Below are 17,895 nucleotides of genomic sequence, written 5' to 3'. Positions count from 1 at the left end.
TACTTTTACAGTTCTGACAATACAAAGTAGAGCACAGGAATGTTCAATGTAAGGAGGACTCACGTGCTCAGGCAGGGAAAGCTTGAGTCATTGTGGGGGGAATTTTAAAGAAGAAAGGACAGGGAGTGTATGCCAACCTAGCAACAAAGAGAGTGACTGAACCCGATTATTCAGAAACGTCAAATAGCTTCTCTAGAGAGTGAATGCATTTCCTTGTGGTCTATGAATTCAATATAGACCATGTAAATATGAATATGAGATGGTGTGGATTTCCTTTCGCATTTTGTCTAAGTCAGTTTTTTCGTTACTGGAAAATGAAGTGTTCTGGGTCCATGTATGAACAAAAAAATATCCCACAGATGAGATTTGAAAAGCAGATGCAGTAGGAAGTCATTCCACTTGGTGAGACAGTCTTTGTCTGCTCCTTCTTTCTCCAGATCCACTTGCCACCCCTCATTCTGCTCAGCACCCCAGAGGCAGAGCCTTGTGGAACACCTCAGTGGGCTCCTTGGCCCCTTGGCTTCGGCTAAAGGGAGATCAGGAGGGGATGGGGAGACGGGGAGCGAGGTCAGTGCATTGGTGTTGGGGACTCCCTCCCTGTGGGGTAAAAGCTCCCGCTGGGCAGCTCTGGCCAAGGACTTCTTGTAACTGTCCCCTCCCCCGCCCCTTAGTCCCAATCTGTGCAGTTTTGGGTACTGACTGTCTCTGTGGTTTCCCCGAGTGCCTGCCCAGCCTTCTGCAAAGGATCTCTTTTATTAGATTCTCCTTAAATTGCCTTCATTTGAGTGTACCCTGTCTTCCTGCCAGGAGCTGACTGATATCCTTCCCAGACTTCTGTGTGCCCAGACATACATATGCGGGCAATTTTCCTTTTAAACCTTACTTTGAAGAAGACTGTCAAAAATAGCTTGTTCATGTTATTTCCCACTTTTCCCCATACATGGACTTTCCTTTTAAATTCTGTCCCAGAGTATATAATATAGTCCCATGATTCATGACATAGTGAATCGACATTTCTGGTCAACTTTTCCTCTCCTCTCTGCAAGTATTTTTGGAATGTGGTTTAGCCACAGGTATTCACATCTTTCTCCAGTTACCAAACAGAAAGGCACTTCTCTCTGAACAATTCTAAAGACCTCACTGTACTGTCACCTATAAAAGCAGTAACTAAAATAACTTTGCAGCCTTTATCTCCAATCTTTATCTCCATTGTGACATTCTATGTTCTGCTTTTCAACAAAACTACATTTCACTGGGTCCCAAAGAGCCTGGCCCCTGTGCATACTGCGCTTGACCAGGTAATGATACTTTTTAAAGCTAAGAATATTTTTATTGAAGTATAATTATTGAAGTATAATTAACATATTATATTATATCAGTTTCATACATTTTTATTGTGGTGAAGTACAATTTTACCATTTTACCCATTTTAAGTGTACAGTTCCATGGCTTTAAGTACATTCGCATTATTGCACAACTATCACCACTATCCATCTCCAGAACTTATTCATCATCCCAAAATGAAACCCTGTCCCAGTCCCTATTAGCCACCATTCTACTTTGTCTTTATTAATTTGACAAACTAAATACCTTTTATAAATGGGATCATACACCATTTGTCCTTTGGGGTCTGGCTTATTTCACTTAGCATAATGTCCTCAAGCCTCATCCATATTGTAGCCCGTGTCAGAATTAAGCTCCAGCCCTGGCCGGTTTGGCTCAGCAGTTAGAGTGTCGGCCTGTGGTCCGGAGAGACCCGGGTTCAGTTCCCGCTAAGGGCACGTACCTCAGTTGCAGTTTGTCCCCGGCCCTGGTCGGTCGTGTGGGTGGCAGCCACTCGATGTGTTCCTTTCACGTCGATGTTTCTCTCTCTCTCTCTGTTCCTCTCTCTCCCTCCCACTCTACCTGAACAAAAAATGGAAAAGTGTCCTCGGGTGAGGATAAAAAAATAAAATAAAAAAGAATTAAGCTCCATTTTTAGGATGAATAGCATTCTACAGTATCTACATACATCATTTATTTGTTCATTCATCTGTGGATGGACACCTGGGTTGCTTCTACCTTTTGGCTGTTGTGAATAATGCTACCATGAACATGGGTGTACAAATATCTATCCAACTGCTTAGTTCTATTGGTTATATACCCAGTAATTCTATGTTTACTTTTTTTAGGGAACGGCCAGCTTTCTACAGTAGCTGTACTGTTTGACATGCCCACCAGCAGTGTGCACAAGGGTTCCAATTCCTCCACATCCTTACCAACACTTGTTATATTCTATTTTTTAAATAACAGCTTCCTAATAGGTGTGAAGTGGTATGTCACTGTGGTTTTGATTTGCATTTCCCTAGCGATTAGTCATGTGAAGTACCCTTTCACTGCCTACTGGGCATCTGCTATCCTCTTCAGAGAGATGTCTGTTCAAGTCCTTTGCCCATTTCTTAATTGGGTTGTTTTATTTTGGTTGTTGAGTTGTAGGAGTTCTTTATGTAGTCTAGATAGTAACCCCTTGTTATATACTGTTTGATTTGCAAATATTTTCTCCCATTCTGTGGGTTGCCTTATAACTGTGTCCTTTGGTCCACAAAAGTTTTTAATTTTGATGGAGACCGATTTATCTATTTTTTCTTTTGTTGCCTGTGTTTTTGGTGTCATACCCAACAAATCATTGTCAAATCCAATGTCATGAAGTTTTTCTCCTCTATGTTCTTCTAAGATTAATAGTTTAACTCTTACATTTAGGTCTTTGATCCACATTGAGTTAATATATGTATATGGTGTTAAGTAAGGGTCCACTTCATTCTTTTGTTTATGAATGTCCAGTTTTCTCAGTACCATTGGTTGAAAAGACTGCCCTTTTCCCATTGTCTTAGCATCCTTGTCAAAAACCATTTGACCATGCCCAGCCAGTGTGGCTCAGTGGTTGAGCATCGACCTGTGCACCAAGAGGTCACTGGTTCGATTCCCGGTCAGGGCACATGCCCAGATTGTGGGCCAGATCCCTAGTCGGGGGCGTGCAGGAGGTGGCCAATCAATGTTCTCTCTCATCCATGTTTCTATCTCTCTCTCCCTCTCCTTTCCTCTCTCTCTAAAATCAATTTTTAAAAAATCATTTGACTATATATGCAACAACTTGTTTTTGAGCTCTCTGTTGCATTGGTTTATATATTTATGCCAGTTCCACACTGTCTTTATTATCATAGCTTTTTAGTAAGTTTTGAAATGAGGAAGTGGGAGACCTCCAACTTTTTAAGATTGTTTTGGTTCTTCAGAGTCCCTTGAGATTCCATATGAATTTTAGGATTTCCACACAAAAAAAGTCACTGGGATTTTGACAGGGATAGCATTGAATCTAGATCGTTCTTGGTAGTTTTGACATCTTAACAACATTAAGTCTTCCAATTCATGAACACAGAATGTTTTTCCACTTATATGTGTCTTCTTTAACATAGTCTTTTTATTTTTAAGTTAAGGAAAGTGTGAGCATTGTTGGTGGCTGCTTAACACTAGCTTCATAAATAAGAAGAGGTCCACAGCCCTGATACCAGGTCCTATCATTGTTCCCTGAATGCCATGCCATGTCCCCCATCACTTCTTTATTCTTAGGCCCTGTGGCTTCTGACCTAATCCCTTACTTCCCACTCACTCATGACATCATTCATTTAGCTAATTAGTCCTACAAGGCTGACCAAGTGGAAGGCTGTTATTTTTGCCTATCCAGCACCCATTGTCCCTTCTACCCCGCATCACAATTTTTCTTGGAGAAATACCTCTTCTCTCCCATCGGTTTATGTGCTTTGGGTGGGGCTGCCCCACCCAAGCTCCAGGAGGAGGCATCTGAGCCAGGCCTAATTGATGGGGACATTTCATCTCCTTGGCCACAGTTACTGGTCCAGAAATAGGTACAGGATCCAAGTGGGTTCAATGAGAGCTAATCCCAGGATTTTTACTGAAATGACAGAAAAAGGCACTTTGGTTCCACGAGACTGGGAGCCATAAGGATGAGGTAAACCTGGAGGTGCCAGGGACCACCCCACAGGGCCTGAGGAGGATACCAGCCCAGAGCAAGGCAAGAAATGAAGAGAGAACTGCATGAAGAAATCGTTGAGCTCCTGGACCCAATTGTGCCTGAAACAAATAAACTTTCTTCCAGTCACATGAACCAACCACTTCCTCTTTTTGCTTAAGCCCATGAGCTTGGATGTCATTTGTACCAAAAAGTCCCAATTGAGTCTACTGTCATCTAGCCTTTAAGATCAATGCTATACAAGTAAAAATAAATAAATAAAAAATTCTAAGTCACTTTTTCAATGATTCTCTAAACAAATTAATTAAATATTTATGTGATCTTATTCCACAGAGGACCCAAGGTGCTCTACAAAAGATATTTAATACAATAAAATGGAAAGTTATAATTACAAAACCAGGTCCTGAATAAAAGATTAAAGGCAGCCCCAAGGGAATGGCTATCATATAGCTATCTATGCGTAGAGACAGGGGCTTACAGGATTACTAAACCCAGGCAACAGCTTTGTCTCTGGGCTTCCTGTCAGCCAAAGCAAAAAGAGAAATGAGGTTAATAAAACAATTCACCCAATTATACATTCATTTCAAGAGCCTTGACATATTCAAGAGCATCAAAAATCTATTTAGATACAATTTTCAAATCGCCTGCTGTCGTGTTTTCCAAGGAAGGTTTCTTACTAAGGTCAAGGGCAGCTTTTTTATCTTGGTGTCCCTTCCCGTGCCTGATGAATAGCAGGTGCTCAATAAGCCTGTGCTTCTGAAACAGTCAGAGCATATTCCAGCTCTAACCAGACTACCTGTGAAGATCCCGGTCCAATCAAGATCTCCCACAAAGGAGCTGAGTCATAGTCCTTACGTAAATCTTACATCTGTGACACGTTTTTAGACTTTAGTCTAACATGAACCAAATCAGAATGAGATAGTTCTACTTGGGATGAATCTAGAAAAGGAAAGCTTCTCATTCAAATTAAATTGTATGTTTTCTGCACCATATTGGCTTTGCTGATAATTCACTTCTGCTAAATGTCGATTTCAAAACCACTGGGTTTCATTGCAAAGGCTTTTAGTTCAGTAAAAACAGAGACATTGGCCAGTACAGTTAAGTCAGAAATTTGGGGGCTGGATACATATCATTAAGAAGCATCTGTCTTTAGTGGGATGGTGTCTACACCATTGCAAAAAAACATGGGTGTGAGAAAGGTTTTAGATGGTATGTCAACTATAAATTCCAGAAATTGAAATACAGTTCACCAGGAGTGGGATTCTTCTGGGAAATAATTTATGTGGCTGCCAAAAGTTTCACCAAGGATCCCGTTTCTGCACTGCATTGATGCTAGTGTGGCATGGTGGATGAGAGTGTGAGTTCGGCTCAAGTCTTTGTTCCACTTTTTTACCAACTGTGTGACCTTCTGGAAGTTTCTGTCCTCTCTCTCAGTTCCTCTTCTGTGAAATGGTGATAATAATACTTCAGAAGGTTGTCTTAAGTATTGTGTAGCAAAACATTCATGAAGCACTTAGCACAGTCCTGGCACATAGGAAGCCCTAAATGTGAGTGTGTGTGTGTGTGTGTGTGTGTGTGTGTGTGTGTAAAGTAAGATGACTAGTCATGTGGATATTTGTAAAATACCTCAATGAAAATCACAGAATAGACAAATCTTAGTAAATTAGCTATTTAAAAATGATTCATTTTACATAAGATATCTGACATATCAAATATAGTATATTCTAGTTCATTAAAAAAAAAAAAGTATTGGAAAGGCCTGAGAAATCTTCACATGGGAAAAGAAATCTAAAACCCCAAACCACAGCAGGGAGACAGCAACACAGCATCCATCCCCAGACACCCTCACCAGTGCCAGGACTGACCCCCCTCAGTGGCCCCAGAGAGGCACTGTCTCCTGCCTACATCACACACTCAAAGTACAAAGTAGCATTTACCCAAAAAAGCTTTGAAATGGGGGACCAAGTCACCTCTTGTCAACATCTGCATTATGATTGGCCTCTGTCAACTACACAGCTCAAGAGTCCCCTCCTTACCTGAATCGTCAGGTTGCTTTGGGTATTCAGAACCTTCTTCTCGGCATCCTGGAAGGCCTTCTGCAGCCTCTGTTCCATTGTCTGAGCAAACCTGCAGGACTGGATGTTGTCAGACTGGCTCACAAACTGAAGCACTAGAATGAGAGTAATAAATCAGCACTCACTCAAATGCTGTGTCTTTGTTCCTTGGACTTGATAGCAGTCATAATATAAAACCACAATTTTGCCCTGGCCGGTTTAGCTCAGTAGTTAGATAATCGGCCCACAAACCAGAGTCTCGGGTTTGATTCCAGTCAAGGGCATGTACCTCAGTTGTGGCTCGGTCCCCGGCCCTGGTTAGGGTCATGCAGGAGGCAACCAATCGATGTGTCTCTCTCACATTGATGTCTCTCTCTCTCTCCCCCTCCCACTCTATCTGAAGATAAATGGAAAAATATCCTGGGGGGAGCATTAAAAAAACACACACAATTTTTACATCAGAGTAATTAGGTAAGTAAGAGAGACAAGGTTTGGCTATAGTTCTGGAAGTGGCTCTTAAAATTATTTATAACCTAGAATTAAAAGTGTGATTGCCTCTAATGCAAAGGATTTTGTGATTTCATTTGATTGGAATACATAGATATCTATCTGCTCCAAGACTGCTAGAAAATAACATGAGAGAGATCATGCCATCTGATTCTTTGGAGGGGAATAAATAAGCAATTGACCGGCATTACTAAGTTGATTGAGTCTTTCAATTTTAATGGCTTCTCCATGCCTGTGGTTTGGAACCAGCAGGGAACTTGAAAGAATGATTCCAAGGTCTAAGCTCAGAGATTCTAATTCAGTGGCAACTGGAACGTGTTGTTTCGAAGCACAGATTTTTATGGGTGCTTGACTATTATCAGTATCCATAATAAAGAAAAAAATAAAAAATATAGTATTTGGTGCACGTAAGTACTAATTATATACATAGGGAAGAAAGGGTCCTATGAAAAAGTATTTCTTTTTTTTATATACATGTTTTTATTGATTTTTTTAGAGAGAGAGAGAAACATTGATGAGAGAGACAAACATTGATTGGGTGCCTCCAGCACACCCTCTACTGGGGATCAGGTTCACAACCCAGGCATGTGCCCCGACCAGGAATCAAACCGGGACCTCCCAGTCCATGGGACGGTGCTCAATCCACTGAGCCACACCAGCCAGGCAAGAAATATTTCTAATGCATCCAGGAAAAATTAAGGTTGATGTGCAGGGCACTTAGACATTTGATTAGGAGGGCCCCTTGAGGAAGGAAAACACAGGGACTTTAAGAGATGACAGAGCAGCCCTGGCCAGTTTGGCTCAGTGGTTAGAGTGTCGGCCTACAGACCAGAGAGTCTCAGGTTCAGTTCCTGCTAAGGGCATGTACCTCAGTTGTAGTTCGTCCCTGGCCCCTGTTGGGGTCTTGTGGGTGGCAACTAATCGATGTGTCTCTCTCACATGGATGTTTCTCTCTCTCTCTCCCTCCTGCTTTATCTGAAAATAAATGCAAAAATGTCCTCGGGTGAGGATTTAAAAAAAAGAGAGATGACACAGAGCAGTTAGCAATGGAGTTTTTAAAGAGGTGTCTTCTTGGTTCTGCCCCTGATTCCACAACATGCAGAAATCCTTTCCTTCTGAGTTACTTGCCTGTTTTGAGCTGGAAGTAGCCTGCAGGCTGGGGGTTCCACGGGGAGGCGAGTACTGCCACAGACTGCAAGTTTGGGGTATGCTGCTTCAGATCTGCAGTGACGTTGCTGACCCCATAAACACCCAGCATTTCGATCACTACAGCAGGCAAGTACACCAGCCTCCCTTTGGTAGCATAATAACCAACTGTGACATTGTGAGAATGTTCCAGAATGTCCACCTACAAAACAAATGGACCCACAGAACTCAGTATTTGTTTCTATAGTACTTTAAGTTCTTGATGTCTCCTAGGACCATAACTAATATTTAGCATGGCTGGGGAATAGAATGTTCTCCTTCAACAAATATTCTTAACAATCCTATAAAGCATACATAGTTTGGCAAGTCTCAAAATAACAGAATACAACAAAGTATAATTTATATTGAACCTACATGGAATAGAATTAAATCTGTGTTTTTTTTATTCCTTAAGTGCCTCAGTAGAATCCTGTGAACACCAATTATCATGCAAAATGGCAGTCAAAAGAGATTTCCAGGGAACAGATTGCTTTAAAAAAATAGCTTTATTATATTTCTCATCACTTCTGAAAATTAAAAAGCAGAAATTTTAGATTAAGTGGGGGAACATTCAGGACAGAGGTCAAACAGTATATGAGGTGACTCCTCTTTCTATAAGCGAAGAGAAGAATTGGTCAAACTCAGCACCCTTCTTGACTTGAAAGTTGGTTCAAGGCCAAGGTGGGGTGGGCCATGGAGAGTTTCTCTGACAGCTGCGTCCTAAGGGATCCTGATCATCTAAACTCTTTTTGACCCAATTGGAAGATTTGAGGTTTTAGACTTGATTCTTTTTGTTTGTTTGTTTTCTCAGTGTTTTATATTAATAAGTCAGGGTGTAACAACCTCCCCCCCCCCACCCCTTACTCTTGTATCTCCATTAGTAGTGTCATGCATATTTGCCAAAGAAACCAACAGGTTTTGCAACAGGCTGGGTGTGCCTTTGGTTCCTCCATACTGTTTCCAAAGGTGTTGTTCAAGATGGCTTTAGGTGACTGATGGTTGCCAGCGGGGAGGGGTTGGGCGCTGGGTGAACGAGTTGATGGGATTCAGAAATACAAATCGGTAGTTACAAAGTAGTCATGGGAATATAAAGCACAGCATAGGACATATAGTCAATGATATTGTAACAACTATGTATAGCCCCAGCTGGGCACTGGAAACATCTAGGGGATCACTTCGTAAAGTATACTATTGTCTAACCACTATGCTGTACACTTGAAACGAATACAAAATGACACTGAATGTAAACTGTCATTGAAAAGTAAATGTTTTAAAAGGTGGCTTTAGGTGGAATGAGAAACTTCTGGATGGAGTGCGAACGTAGCAGGGACACCAGCGAGAAGTGAGTCCTGTCCCCTTCATCTCATTACCTCAAGAACCAAGGCTCAGCTCGCAGGTTATTTCCTTCTAATACTCTCCAATCCTTACAAATCATATTTCTGCCAACAATGACTAGTTTGAATTTAACAATCTGTTTCCGTTATTCTCATTTTTATGATTACCATTTTTTTTTTTTTTTTTTGTGGCCAATGATCCTGATTTCCATTTATGGTGGTAATAGCAAACATCCTTTCAAAAGAAATGTATTTAAGTTTCTAAAAATGAGCCAATTAAAAAAAAAACAAAAAACAAATACATACTAGTTGTGTCACAGTGGTCTGTGACGACATGTAGAAAAGGCAAAAACCATGAAGGTCACTTGCAGAAGGCGAGTGAGAGCTGTATCAGGCGACCAGTGGACACATTCACGTTTTCCACGTTCGAATAGTTTGTGGTGCAGAAACCACAGATGGCTCTCGTGGAATGCATTTTTTTCCTTTTTTCCAAAATTATATAAAAGAGATTGACAATGGCCAACAAATGATGTACCAAATCTTATTCCTGGTCCTTGGTGTGGTGGTCAGGGGGAGGGGACCACCCAGCTGAATGCAGCTGTAGAACAAAGCGTCCAAGGAAGAGGCCAGAGCAGTATTTTCAAGTGTTGCAAAGGGTTGCCCACCGACTGCCAATTGCATTTACTGCTTTAAAACTTGGAACCAAACCAAAAGTGTGTAAAGCGAGGTTTCTATGCCACCGAAATCAGCTAGCAGTTGTTAAATAGTACTTGGCATTAAAGAGTGTGGAGGGGAAAAAAAGTGTTCACTTCCCAGTCTGCTGTTGGTAATTTAAGCAAAGTTGATTTTAATTTACAAGTCAGAGCAATTTTTAAATGTCCAGAAATAAATCATTAACTATTTATAATGGTGAGGAAGATAGAGGGAGAAAATGGATGGTTTCTGGAGAAATGCACGAACAATCACTAAATACTTTTCCCAAGCGACCGGATAATAGAACCATTTAAAACAGTATATCCAGGCTTAAAAAAAAAAATCTGGACATAAGGCAATTAGTCTCAATTTTCCATCTCAAAATGTGACCTTTTTTCTCCAGCCACCACCACTCATTAACTATTTGCCAAAATGAGAAAAGATGCTACTTCTGGCCAGCGCGATTCTGGTACCCAGGGAGGAGGAAAACAATCTGAATATACTCTGGACCCCAGAGCAAGATGTAGACAGATTAGTCTGATGACAAACGCAAGGGGCTTACGTGAGCCGAGACGTCGTTCTGGTGGAAAGCCTTCCGCAGGGCCTGTGTGAGCCCTTTGGCTATATTGAGCTTCAGGGTTTCACTGATCTGCACTCTCCTTTGCATCAGAAAGAGAACTGTGGGACAAAACCAAAGCATGGCGATCAGAGGTCCTAATAAATGAGCCCCCTTCTCCTCCCCAGCCAAAGCTCTGAGCAAAGTCTGTGAGCGCAGGTCCAATGAGGGCGGGGCTGCGGTAGGAGCTCTGTTGGTCCCCCTCAAGTCCTGAGGAAAGAAGGCCCTAGCCATTTGTGTGGGGAGACAGCTCTCATGTTGGTAGCACTTCATGTCAGACCAATGCTGCTTCTGACTTGGACAGGTGGGCTCGGCCGTGCCAGCCCCTGGTGGGAAATTCCCTCCACAGCATTCCCGAGAGCCCTGGGGGGCAGGCCCTGAGCTGGTGGGCTGTGGCCCAGAACAACCCTGGATCAGGAAGGCAGTCTCCACCCCACAAGTTCGACAGAGACAGGAGAGAAGACCCGGGTGAAAACTGGCATTTGTGACTAAGTGGGACAGGTGTTACTTGCAGGGAGGCCCAGGACGCTGCTGGAGGCCCTCCGAGGAGCATCCAGCCCTGCCGTGGCGAGGGCGTGGGGATGAAGGAAGGCTTCCTGGGACTGATGCCGCTGTGAGTCCTGCTGAGTCCCGAGTCCTGGGAGGACCTGTGCCCCCACTCCCAGCAGGGGGAGGACCACGGGCAAAGGCACAGGGGAGAGACGTGAACTGCTGCGGTTGTATGTTTGCGCTTGGTCCTAAGGACAGTGGGAAGTGAAGGGTTTTGAATAAAGGCACACATTTTAGAAGGTTCCTTTAACTGCAGACTAGAGGACAGGTTGTGGGCGGGGGGGTTCTGGAGGCAGAGAGATAAACGGGGCTGTCGTTGCAGAAATCTGGGTGCGCGATCCTGCCAAAGTAAACGAGGGCCGTGGCAGTGGTGGTAGGGAGGAAGGGGACGCTGGGGGTAGAACTGAAAGGAGCTGGTGATTGATGGGGTGTGGCTGGGGTCACAGGGTGTTGGTGACGATGAGAGTCGGAGAATGTTCCAGACTTCTGCATCTGGGTGGCTGAGGTTGCCGCTCAGGGGAGGAGGCGTGGATCTGGAGGGGAGGGGGAGGGAAAGTGGGAAACCAGATGGCATAATTTCTTGAGATATAGAAAGAGATCCTGTGCTTTCCGCTATGCCTACTTCATAATTTCCTATTTTAAAATAAGATATGTCTCAAGAGATACTTTCATTTAGTTCTTTGTGAGGTGAAGAGGAGGGCGGGATGTGAGACTTCAACATTGGCTTGCTCTTTCAGATACTGTGACTCATGCTTTTTATAGCAAACACCCCCACACGGTTAAAAGGACCCCGCGCCTTCCCGGTCTGCTTTGCTGCAATCGGGTGGTAGGGGCTACAAATACAGCACCCACCACCCAACACGTCCAAGGTCTCCTTTGTAACATCAAAAGAAATCCCAGGCTCCCATGAGGTGTACCATAGCTGTACCCAGTATCTGCTGATTGAGAAAATACACGACGAAAAGGCTTTCTGAATTCCGTCACTTCCCAAGACCGCACAGTTTACTAACACTGTTCATTCATTCATGTGAAACGTCACTGACTCGTTCTGCAGGCAAACAGGGCACCCATTTGCTTCCTCAGACCCCTGGCCAAACTGGTCGCCCAGGGGCCTCTGGTATCAGGACTGATTCCAAGACCAGGTCATGTCACATAACGCTTGTCCTCTCTTCTGTCACTTGATAAAGATCAGGGGTCCTCAATCCTGGCCCTACTGACAATGTGGGCTGGACTGTCCTTGTTGTCAACCATCCTGCACACTGTAGGATGTTCAGCAGCATCCTACTCTCTCTATCACTAGGTACTAGTAGCACCCTCCCTACCCTTCACATTGTAAAGACCCCAAAACATCTCCAGATGGGGCCAAATGTCCCCTGGGGGAAGGGGGAGCGAAACTGCCCCTGACTGAGAACCACTGTTGGCAAAGAAATCTAGTCATTCTGTTGCATCTCTGAAGCCATTACATGCTTGCTGCTTCCAAGTAAAATCAGGAGAGCGAGGGCTTACCTATCTTCACCAGGAGTTTACTGGACATCTGACACTCCAGGTTGGATGCCATTTTGCCGGTTGTGACCATAGCTGTCGACACAGCAGGTAGAGCAGCATTTGGGTTTTCTGCCAGCAGAGGCGGCAACCGGGTCGCCCTCACCGGTGCGGTGAGGGACGTCCAGGCTGCCGTGATTGTCAGTGCGCGCGTGGTGGACGCCCTGGGCATGTCTGGGCTGGCGGCGTTTGGGAAGTTCGTGTGCATGGCTTGTGGTTTCCTGGGGAGGTGTGTTGTGGACAGCAGGCCAGAGGCAGCGCCCGTGTTCACTTGCATGGCTGTGTGAGTGCTCATGGTGTGTGCCGATCTCGCAAACATGTAGGTTGGCGTGAAGGAGAAGGCTGGGTGGACTGCGCCTGGGGTCGCCTTCGGGCCAGGTGCTGTGTTGTTTGTGACGTTTTTGGCTAGAGCAGTGGTCAAACTGCTCTTGACTAGTCCTGAGGCCACGGCCGAAGGGCTGCTGCCGGTGCCCTTAGCGAGCAAGGCTGCAGACAGTGCCGGTGGACTTGATTTCCTCAGAAACAACGTCGGTGCCGCCGCCGCCGTGGGTTCTGCCTTGGACGGCACTGTGAAGTCCACTGCAGAGAGAGAGAAAGCAACATTTGTCATTGGCCCACTGGGCACACATCACTTGTGGTGATGAATGGATGTAACTTATGGGTTTGCTGGGGTGAAAAGTCTCTGTGCTCTGAAATTTAGGCCAGGCAGCTTAGGCTCATTAAGTCAATTAACCATAATGGGAATGCCAGTTATAGCAAAGCTACGGTTGGTAATAAGGACACTTAAATTCTGAATACTTTCATAAAAACCAAGTCAGAAGATTAAGGACATGACTCTTTGGGGCTGCTGAGTCATTCATCAGTGTGGAAGGGGGTGTCTGCTCCTGAGCAAAGCTGGGTATCTGTGTTGAGCTTGAAGATGCTTTGACCACAGAAGCAGTCATACCTGTTTTCTGGGTACCAGGAAACAAACTACCTGCATTCGTGGCTGCACCTGTCCATGTCTTGGGGAGCTGCAAGGGCAGAAGCACTTTGGATGGGGCCCTGGATAAGGCTCTGGCTGACAGAGGAGACTCAGCAGTAGAGTGATATCTCAGGACACTCTGGAATGGTGCGGAAGCATTTATCACAGGAGATGGGGAGATGCTGCTGGGAATTTGGAAACGTGTATCCATTCTATCTGAAAACACTTCCTGCGAGCCAGCGGTGGAAGGCAGACTTGGAGAGGTTAGCAAGACAGGATGTGCTGGATGGGTAGGCTGTCGTAGATGGAGATGAGACTTGACATGTTGACTTGTGGATGGGTAATCTTCAACCTCAGCTGGTTGGGAGTCTCTGGAATGAGTACTGTTACTTATTATGGATAAGACATCTGTATGGTTTCCAGCCATGGTCACATCCAACTGTTGGATGGGCTGGTTGGTGCTTGTATCGAGGACTGGATCCTGAATGCTAAAGCCTTCTGCAGTTGCTAAATGCCCAGCAGTGTCTTTGAGATCCTGAGATTCTATTGTTCCAACAGCTGAAGCTAAACCACTGGGGGCAGTAGAGGAAGTTGAATGAGTTTTCCAACTTGTGGAGTTAATTGTGTGCCCATTTATACCATAATTTGTTTGCTGCAGCAAGCCAGATATCGTTGGTTCTGTGGAAAGGGATCCAGTTTCTGCTGAAAGAGAACTCCAGGAAACATCTGAGACTGCTGGCTTTTTCACGTTTCCCATTGTTGAGAAATCATAGACCTCAGCGGAGGAAGGAAATGCTGCCAACTGTTTGGAAGTTGAAACTGGCAACTCCGAAGGGTCCATCGCAGCTGCGTGAGTCTGTGGCTGGCTGTTGGGAAAGCTGGGAGATGGGGCAACAGTCTGGGCGGTTCGTACGGAGGGGATGGAACGTGGAGGTAATTCTGGAGAAAAGTTTGTTCTTGGTGTTGTAATGACAGTGGGTGGAATGCGATCAGTGCTAAAATCAGAGGTGAAGCCATTTACGGTGTGAAGACTCAGAATCTCTTTACTTGGAAGGGTCTGGAGAGCCACTGTCAAATTTGCCTTTTCGTTTTTCTTTAAAACAGCTGTCACACCGTCTTCTTTCTGCAGGGGAAATGTCCAAGTCGTGGCAAGGATATTAGGAGATTTGCTTGAGAGGAGGAAGTCAGTAGCTGCAGTAGGAGGGGGTCCATCACGGCCCTCTTCCTGAGGAGCTGGCATTTGGGGCTCAGTGGATGGAGAGGCACGATTCTGCGCCAGCTTCAGAAAAGCGGGTTTGGAGGGAAAGTCTTCTGCTGTGCCCTTCGGTGGTGATGCAGGAACCTCCCCAGAAAGGATGGCTTGTCCTCGGCCAGCTGCAGTGGGAGGCACCAAGGAGAACGATGTGTGTTCTGCAGAAAGGGCAGGCCCTCTGGAGCTCTCTGGAGCTGCTGACCAATGCAGTGGGTTAGCAGAGCCTCTTGCAGTGGCGGGGGCTAGCTTTCTGCTCATCACTTCCACTGACTCAGCAGTCTGGAAAAGCGAAGGCACGGCCCCTTGGGTGGCGGCTGCCTCCACACTCTTCAAAACCTCCTTGTGCACTCTTTCGACCACCTCCGCTTCTACTGGCTGGGTGGATGCAGGACTTGAAGTCACTTCCAACCTTGACCATGAGAGAGTTCCACCTGGGAGCTGAAGACTTCCAGGTACTAGGGGAAGGGGAGACAGATGGGTCAGTTCTGCCCCGGAGCTCAGAAACTCTGGTGTCGGGGAACCTGCTGTGCGAGGACCCTCCGTGGGGGACAGCTCCGAATACTGCTTTGTTGACAATCCGGAAAAACCTAGACGAGGGATGCCTATTAAATCCTGGGCATTTTTGGATGGAGTGTGGTTCATTTCATCAACAAAAGGGTTTAGGGGATTAGCTATACTCTGACTTGAAGAGGAGTCAGTTGGAGCTATTTGGGGGGAAGGAGGCACTTTGGTGGGTCGCTTGGCTGGTTTGGAAAAGATGATGGAATGAGGTGAGTCAGGAGCCAATGAAGAGGATGGAGATGGAGGGAGAAGAGGGAGGATGTCTGACCTCAGAGAATGTCGTTTTGAGATGGAAGGAGTCCCCACCCATAGTGGCTGAGATGGGAGGACAGGGCTCAAGGACGTCCCTGATGGGCCAGTGGACAATGGGGGGAGCATGCTAGTGTGAGGCAAACCTGACACACCGGCTGCCGCTTTCCCCCCTTGAGGTCTTGGCTGGACCAGCGGCTCAGTGGAATCCTTGGAAGGCTCGAGGGAGGCGCTGTGTCCGCTCCCTTGGTAAGGGGAAGAAGAGAAGTCCCCGTGAGCCCTAGCTCGGCGGAGCGTCTTGGGAGGAGGTGTCCGGGAGAACTGCAGCACGCTGGTGTTGTCAGGGGGCGGTCCCAGCACGTGCCGGATTCTGTCCACTGCTGAGGAAGACTGCACTTCTGAGAAAGGCCATGTTGGTGAAATCGGTAACAACTTCCCAGGAGAAAATGACTCTGGGTTTGGGGTGACAGTGATCTGTAGATTGTCTGTTCCTGTGAAACAAAACACCAAGCGGTCAGACATCAGACAGTCATTAAGTGCCTGTGGTGGTAGGTCCTGGAGAGAAGTTTTGGGCAAGACAGGCACTACTCAGAGCTCACACCCCAACGTGGAAGACAATCAACCCATTCGAACAATGCAGTACGTAACCAGAAATATGCAAACGCCACAGCTGACCTACAGGGCGGGGTTGGTGATGAGTAGTCTCTGTGAAGTGACGTTTAAGCAACATCATATTTCAGTGATGGAACATGCTTATGGATTTTAAATCTTTCTTCTGTACCATCTATGAGGGTTGCTGGGAAACTTACAATCCAGAAAGTCAAAGACGAATGTGCCTACCTGCCATGGCCGATGACACCAAAACAAACCTCACCCAAAACCCAAACTGCAACACAACAGGACATAGTATCCAAATGCAGATCTTTTTCAGGCTCCTAACCCATCTCGAGCGGAATAACGGGTTGCCTATGTTTGGGAAGATGGCAGCAAGGAGGCTTGTATCTTGTTGGATTTGAAAGGAATCTTGATGCTACTGTTCAGGACATGCCAAAAAGCACAGGGGATTTCTTTCCGATGAGACTATTTCTGAAAGAAAAACCGTTTGCAACTAACCTAGGACCAGAGACACCCCTCATGAAGCCTGGGGTCCCTACCAGCACTGTGAGCACTGTGTGGAACTGTAGGCAGAAAGGCAAGGACACAGGGCACAAAGGGGGAACCTCCATGAGGAAGGAGGCAAGGGAGTAACTGATTAGAAGCAGGAAGAGAAACAACATCCTCCAGGATGGTTCTCTGACCCTCTTTCCATGGATCTGTGGTGTGGATCGTGCTGATGACCCCAGAGGTGGCTAGGTGCCGTTAGATAATATTTTAAATGAAAAAGAGAGAAGAGGTACTTCAAGAGCTTTCTACAGTATTAGCTAAAAATGTTAGAACTGTCTGACAGAAACAAACAAACAAGCCAAGCATTGCAGCCAGGAAATCTGGGTTTGCACACGCCCTCCCGCCAGCTGGAGCTGCGGCTCTGGGTCACCCGGTGGGGAGCGGGGGCAATACGCAGGCCAACTACCCCAGGAGGCTGCTGAGGGGAGCAAATGAGATCAGGAAGGGGGAAGGAAGGCTCTTCAAATAGAAAAGCACTAAAAAAAAAAAATGCTAAAAAAAACCCACAAAACAAACAAAAACAAAACACTACACAATGAGTAGTCATTAAAGCCCTGTGTTTTTGTTTATTTGTTTAACAAAAAAGCATACTGGCCCAGAGGGGACACCATTTGCCGGAATCCACATAACTGATTGGAGACCCAAGCAGGTTCAGGAGCAGTGCTTTCTGTCTTTTTTTTTTTCCTCACCCAAGGATATTTTTCCATTTTTTGTACAGATAGAGTGGGAGGGAGAGAGAGGAAGGGAGAGAGAGTGAGAAACATCGACGTGAAGGGACACATCGAGTGGCTGCCACCCGCACGACCAACCAGGGCCGGGGACAAACTGCAACCGAAGTACGTGCCCTTAGCAGGAACCGAACCCGGGTCTCTCTGGACCGCAGGCCGACGCTCTAACCGCTGAGCCAAACTGGCCAGGGCTGGAGCAGTGCTTTCTGTATATGCAGCCTGGTCTTCACCCCACACCCACTGTGGTCTGCCCACAAAACCCCAAACTACACCTGAAATCTTAAAATATATATTTAAATCCTCACCCAAGGATATGTGTAGAGAGGAAGAGAGAGAGAGAAGCATCAATGTGAGAGAGAAACACGGATAGGTTGCCTTTCATACACGCTCCGACTGGGGATTAAACCCACTACCTAGGTATGTGCCCTTCACCAGGAATCGAACCTGCAACCTTTTGATGTACTGAATGATGT

At 45.7% G+C, this 17,895-nt stretch overlaps 1 protein-coding gene across 1 annotated transcript in view; it reads right to left on the bottom strand.

Moving 5' to 3' along the window:
• KIAA1549L (KIAA1549 like) overlaps positions 1-15,659 on the bottom strand; it is a 107,640-nt gene extending 91,981 nt beyond the window's left edge. The window contains exons 1-5 of the mRNA XM_036259001.1: positions 13,481-15,659; positions 12,469-13,083; positions 10,360-10,475; positions 7,714-7,933; positions 6,061-6,194 (exon numbers count right to left, since the gene is read on the bottom strand). Of these exons, the coding sequence (XP_036114894.1) occupies positions 6,061-6,194; positions 7,714-7,933; positions 10,360-10,475; positions 12,469-13,083; positions 13,481-15,659 (3,264 nt within the window). The remainder of the gene's footprint in view (positions 1-6,060; positions 6,195-7,713; positions 7,934-10,359; positions 10,476-12,468; positions 13,084-13,480) is intronic.
• Positions 15,660-17,895: the final 2,236 nt, after the last annotated feature.

Source organism: Molossus molossus, unplaced genomic scaffold (assembly GCF_014108415.1).
Source record: "Molossus molossus isolate mMolMol1 unplaced genomic scaffold, mMolMol1.p scaffold_m16_p_13, whole genome shotgun sequence".
NCBI lineage: Eukaryota > Metazoa > Chordata > Mammalia > Chiroptera > Molossidae > Molossus > Molossus molossus.
Note: the sequence above shows the minus strand (reverse complement) of the source record. Positions and strands in the feature narration are given on the sequence as shown.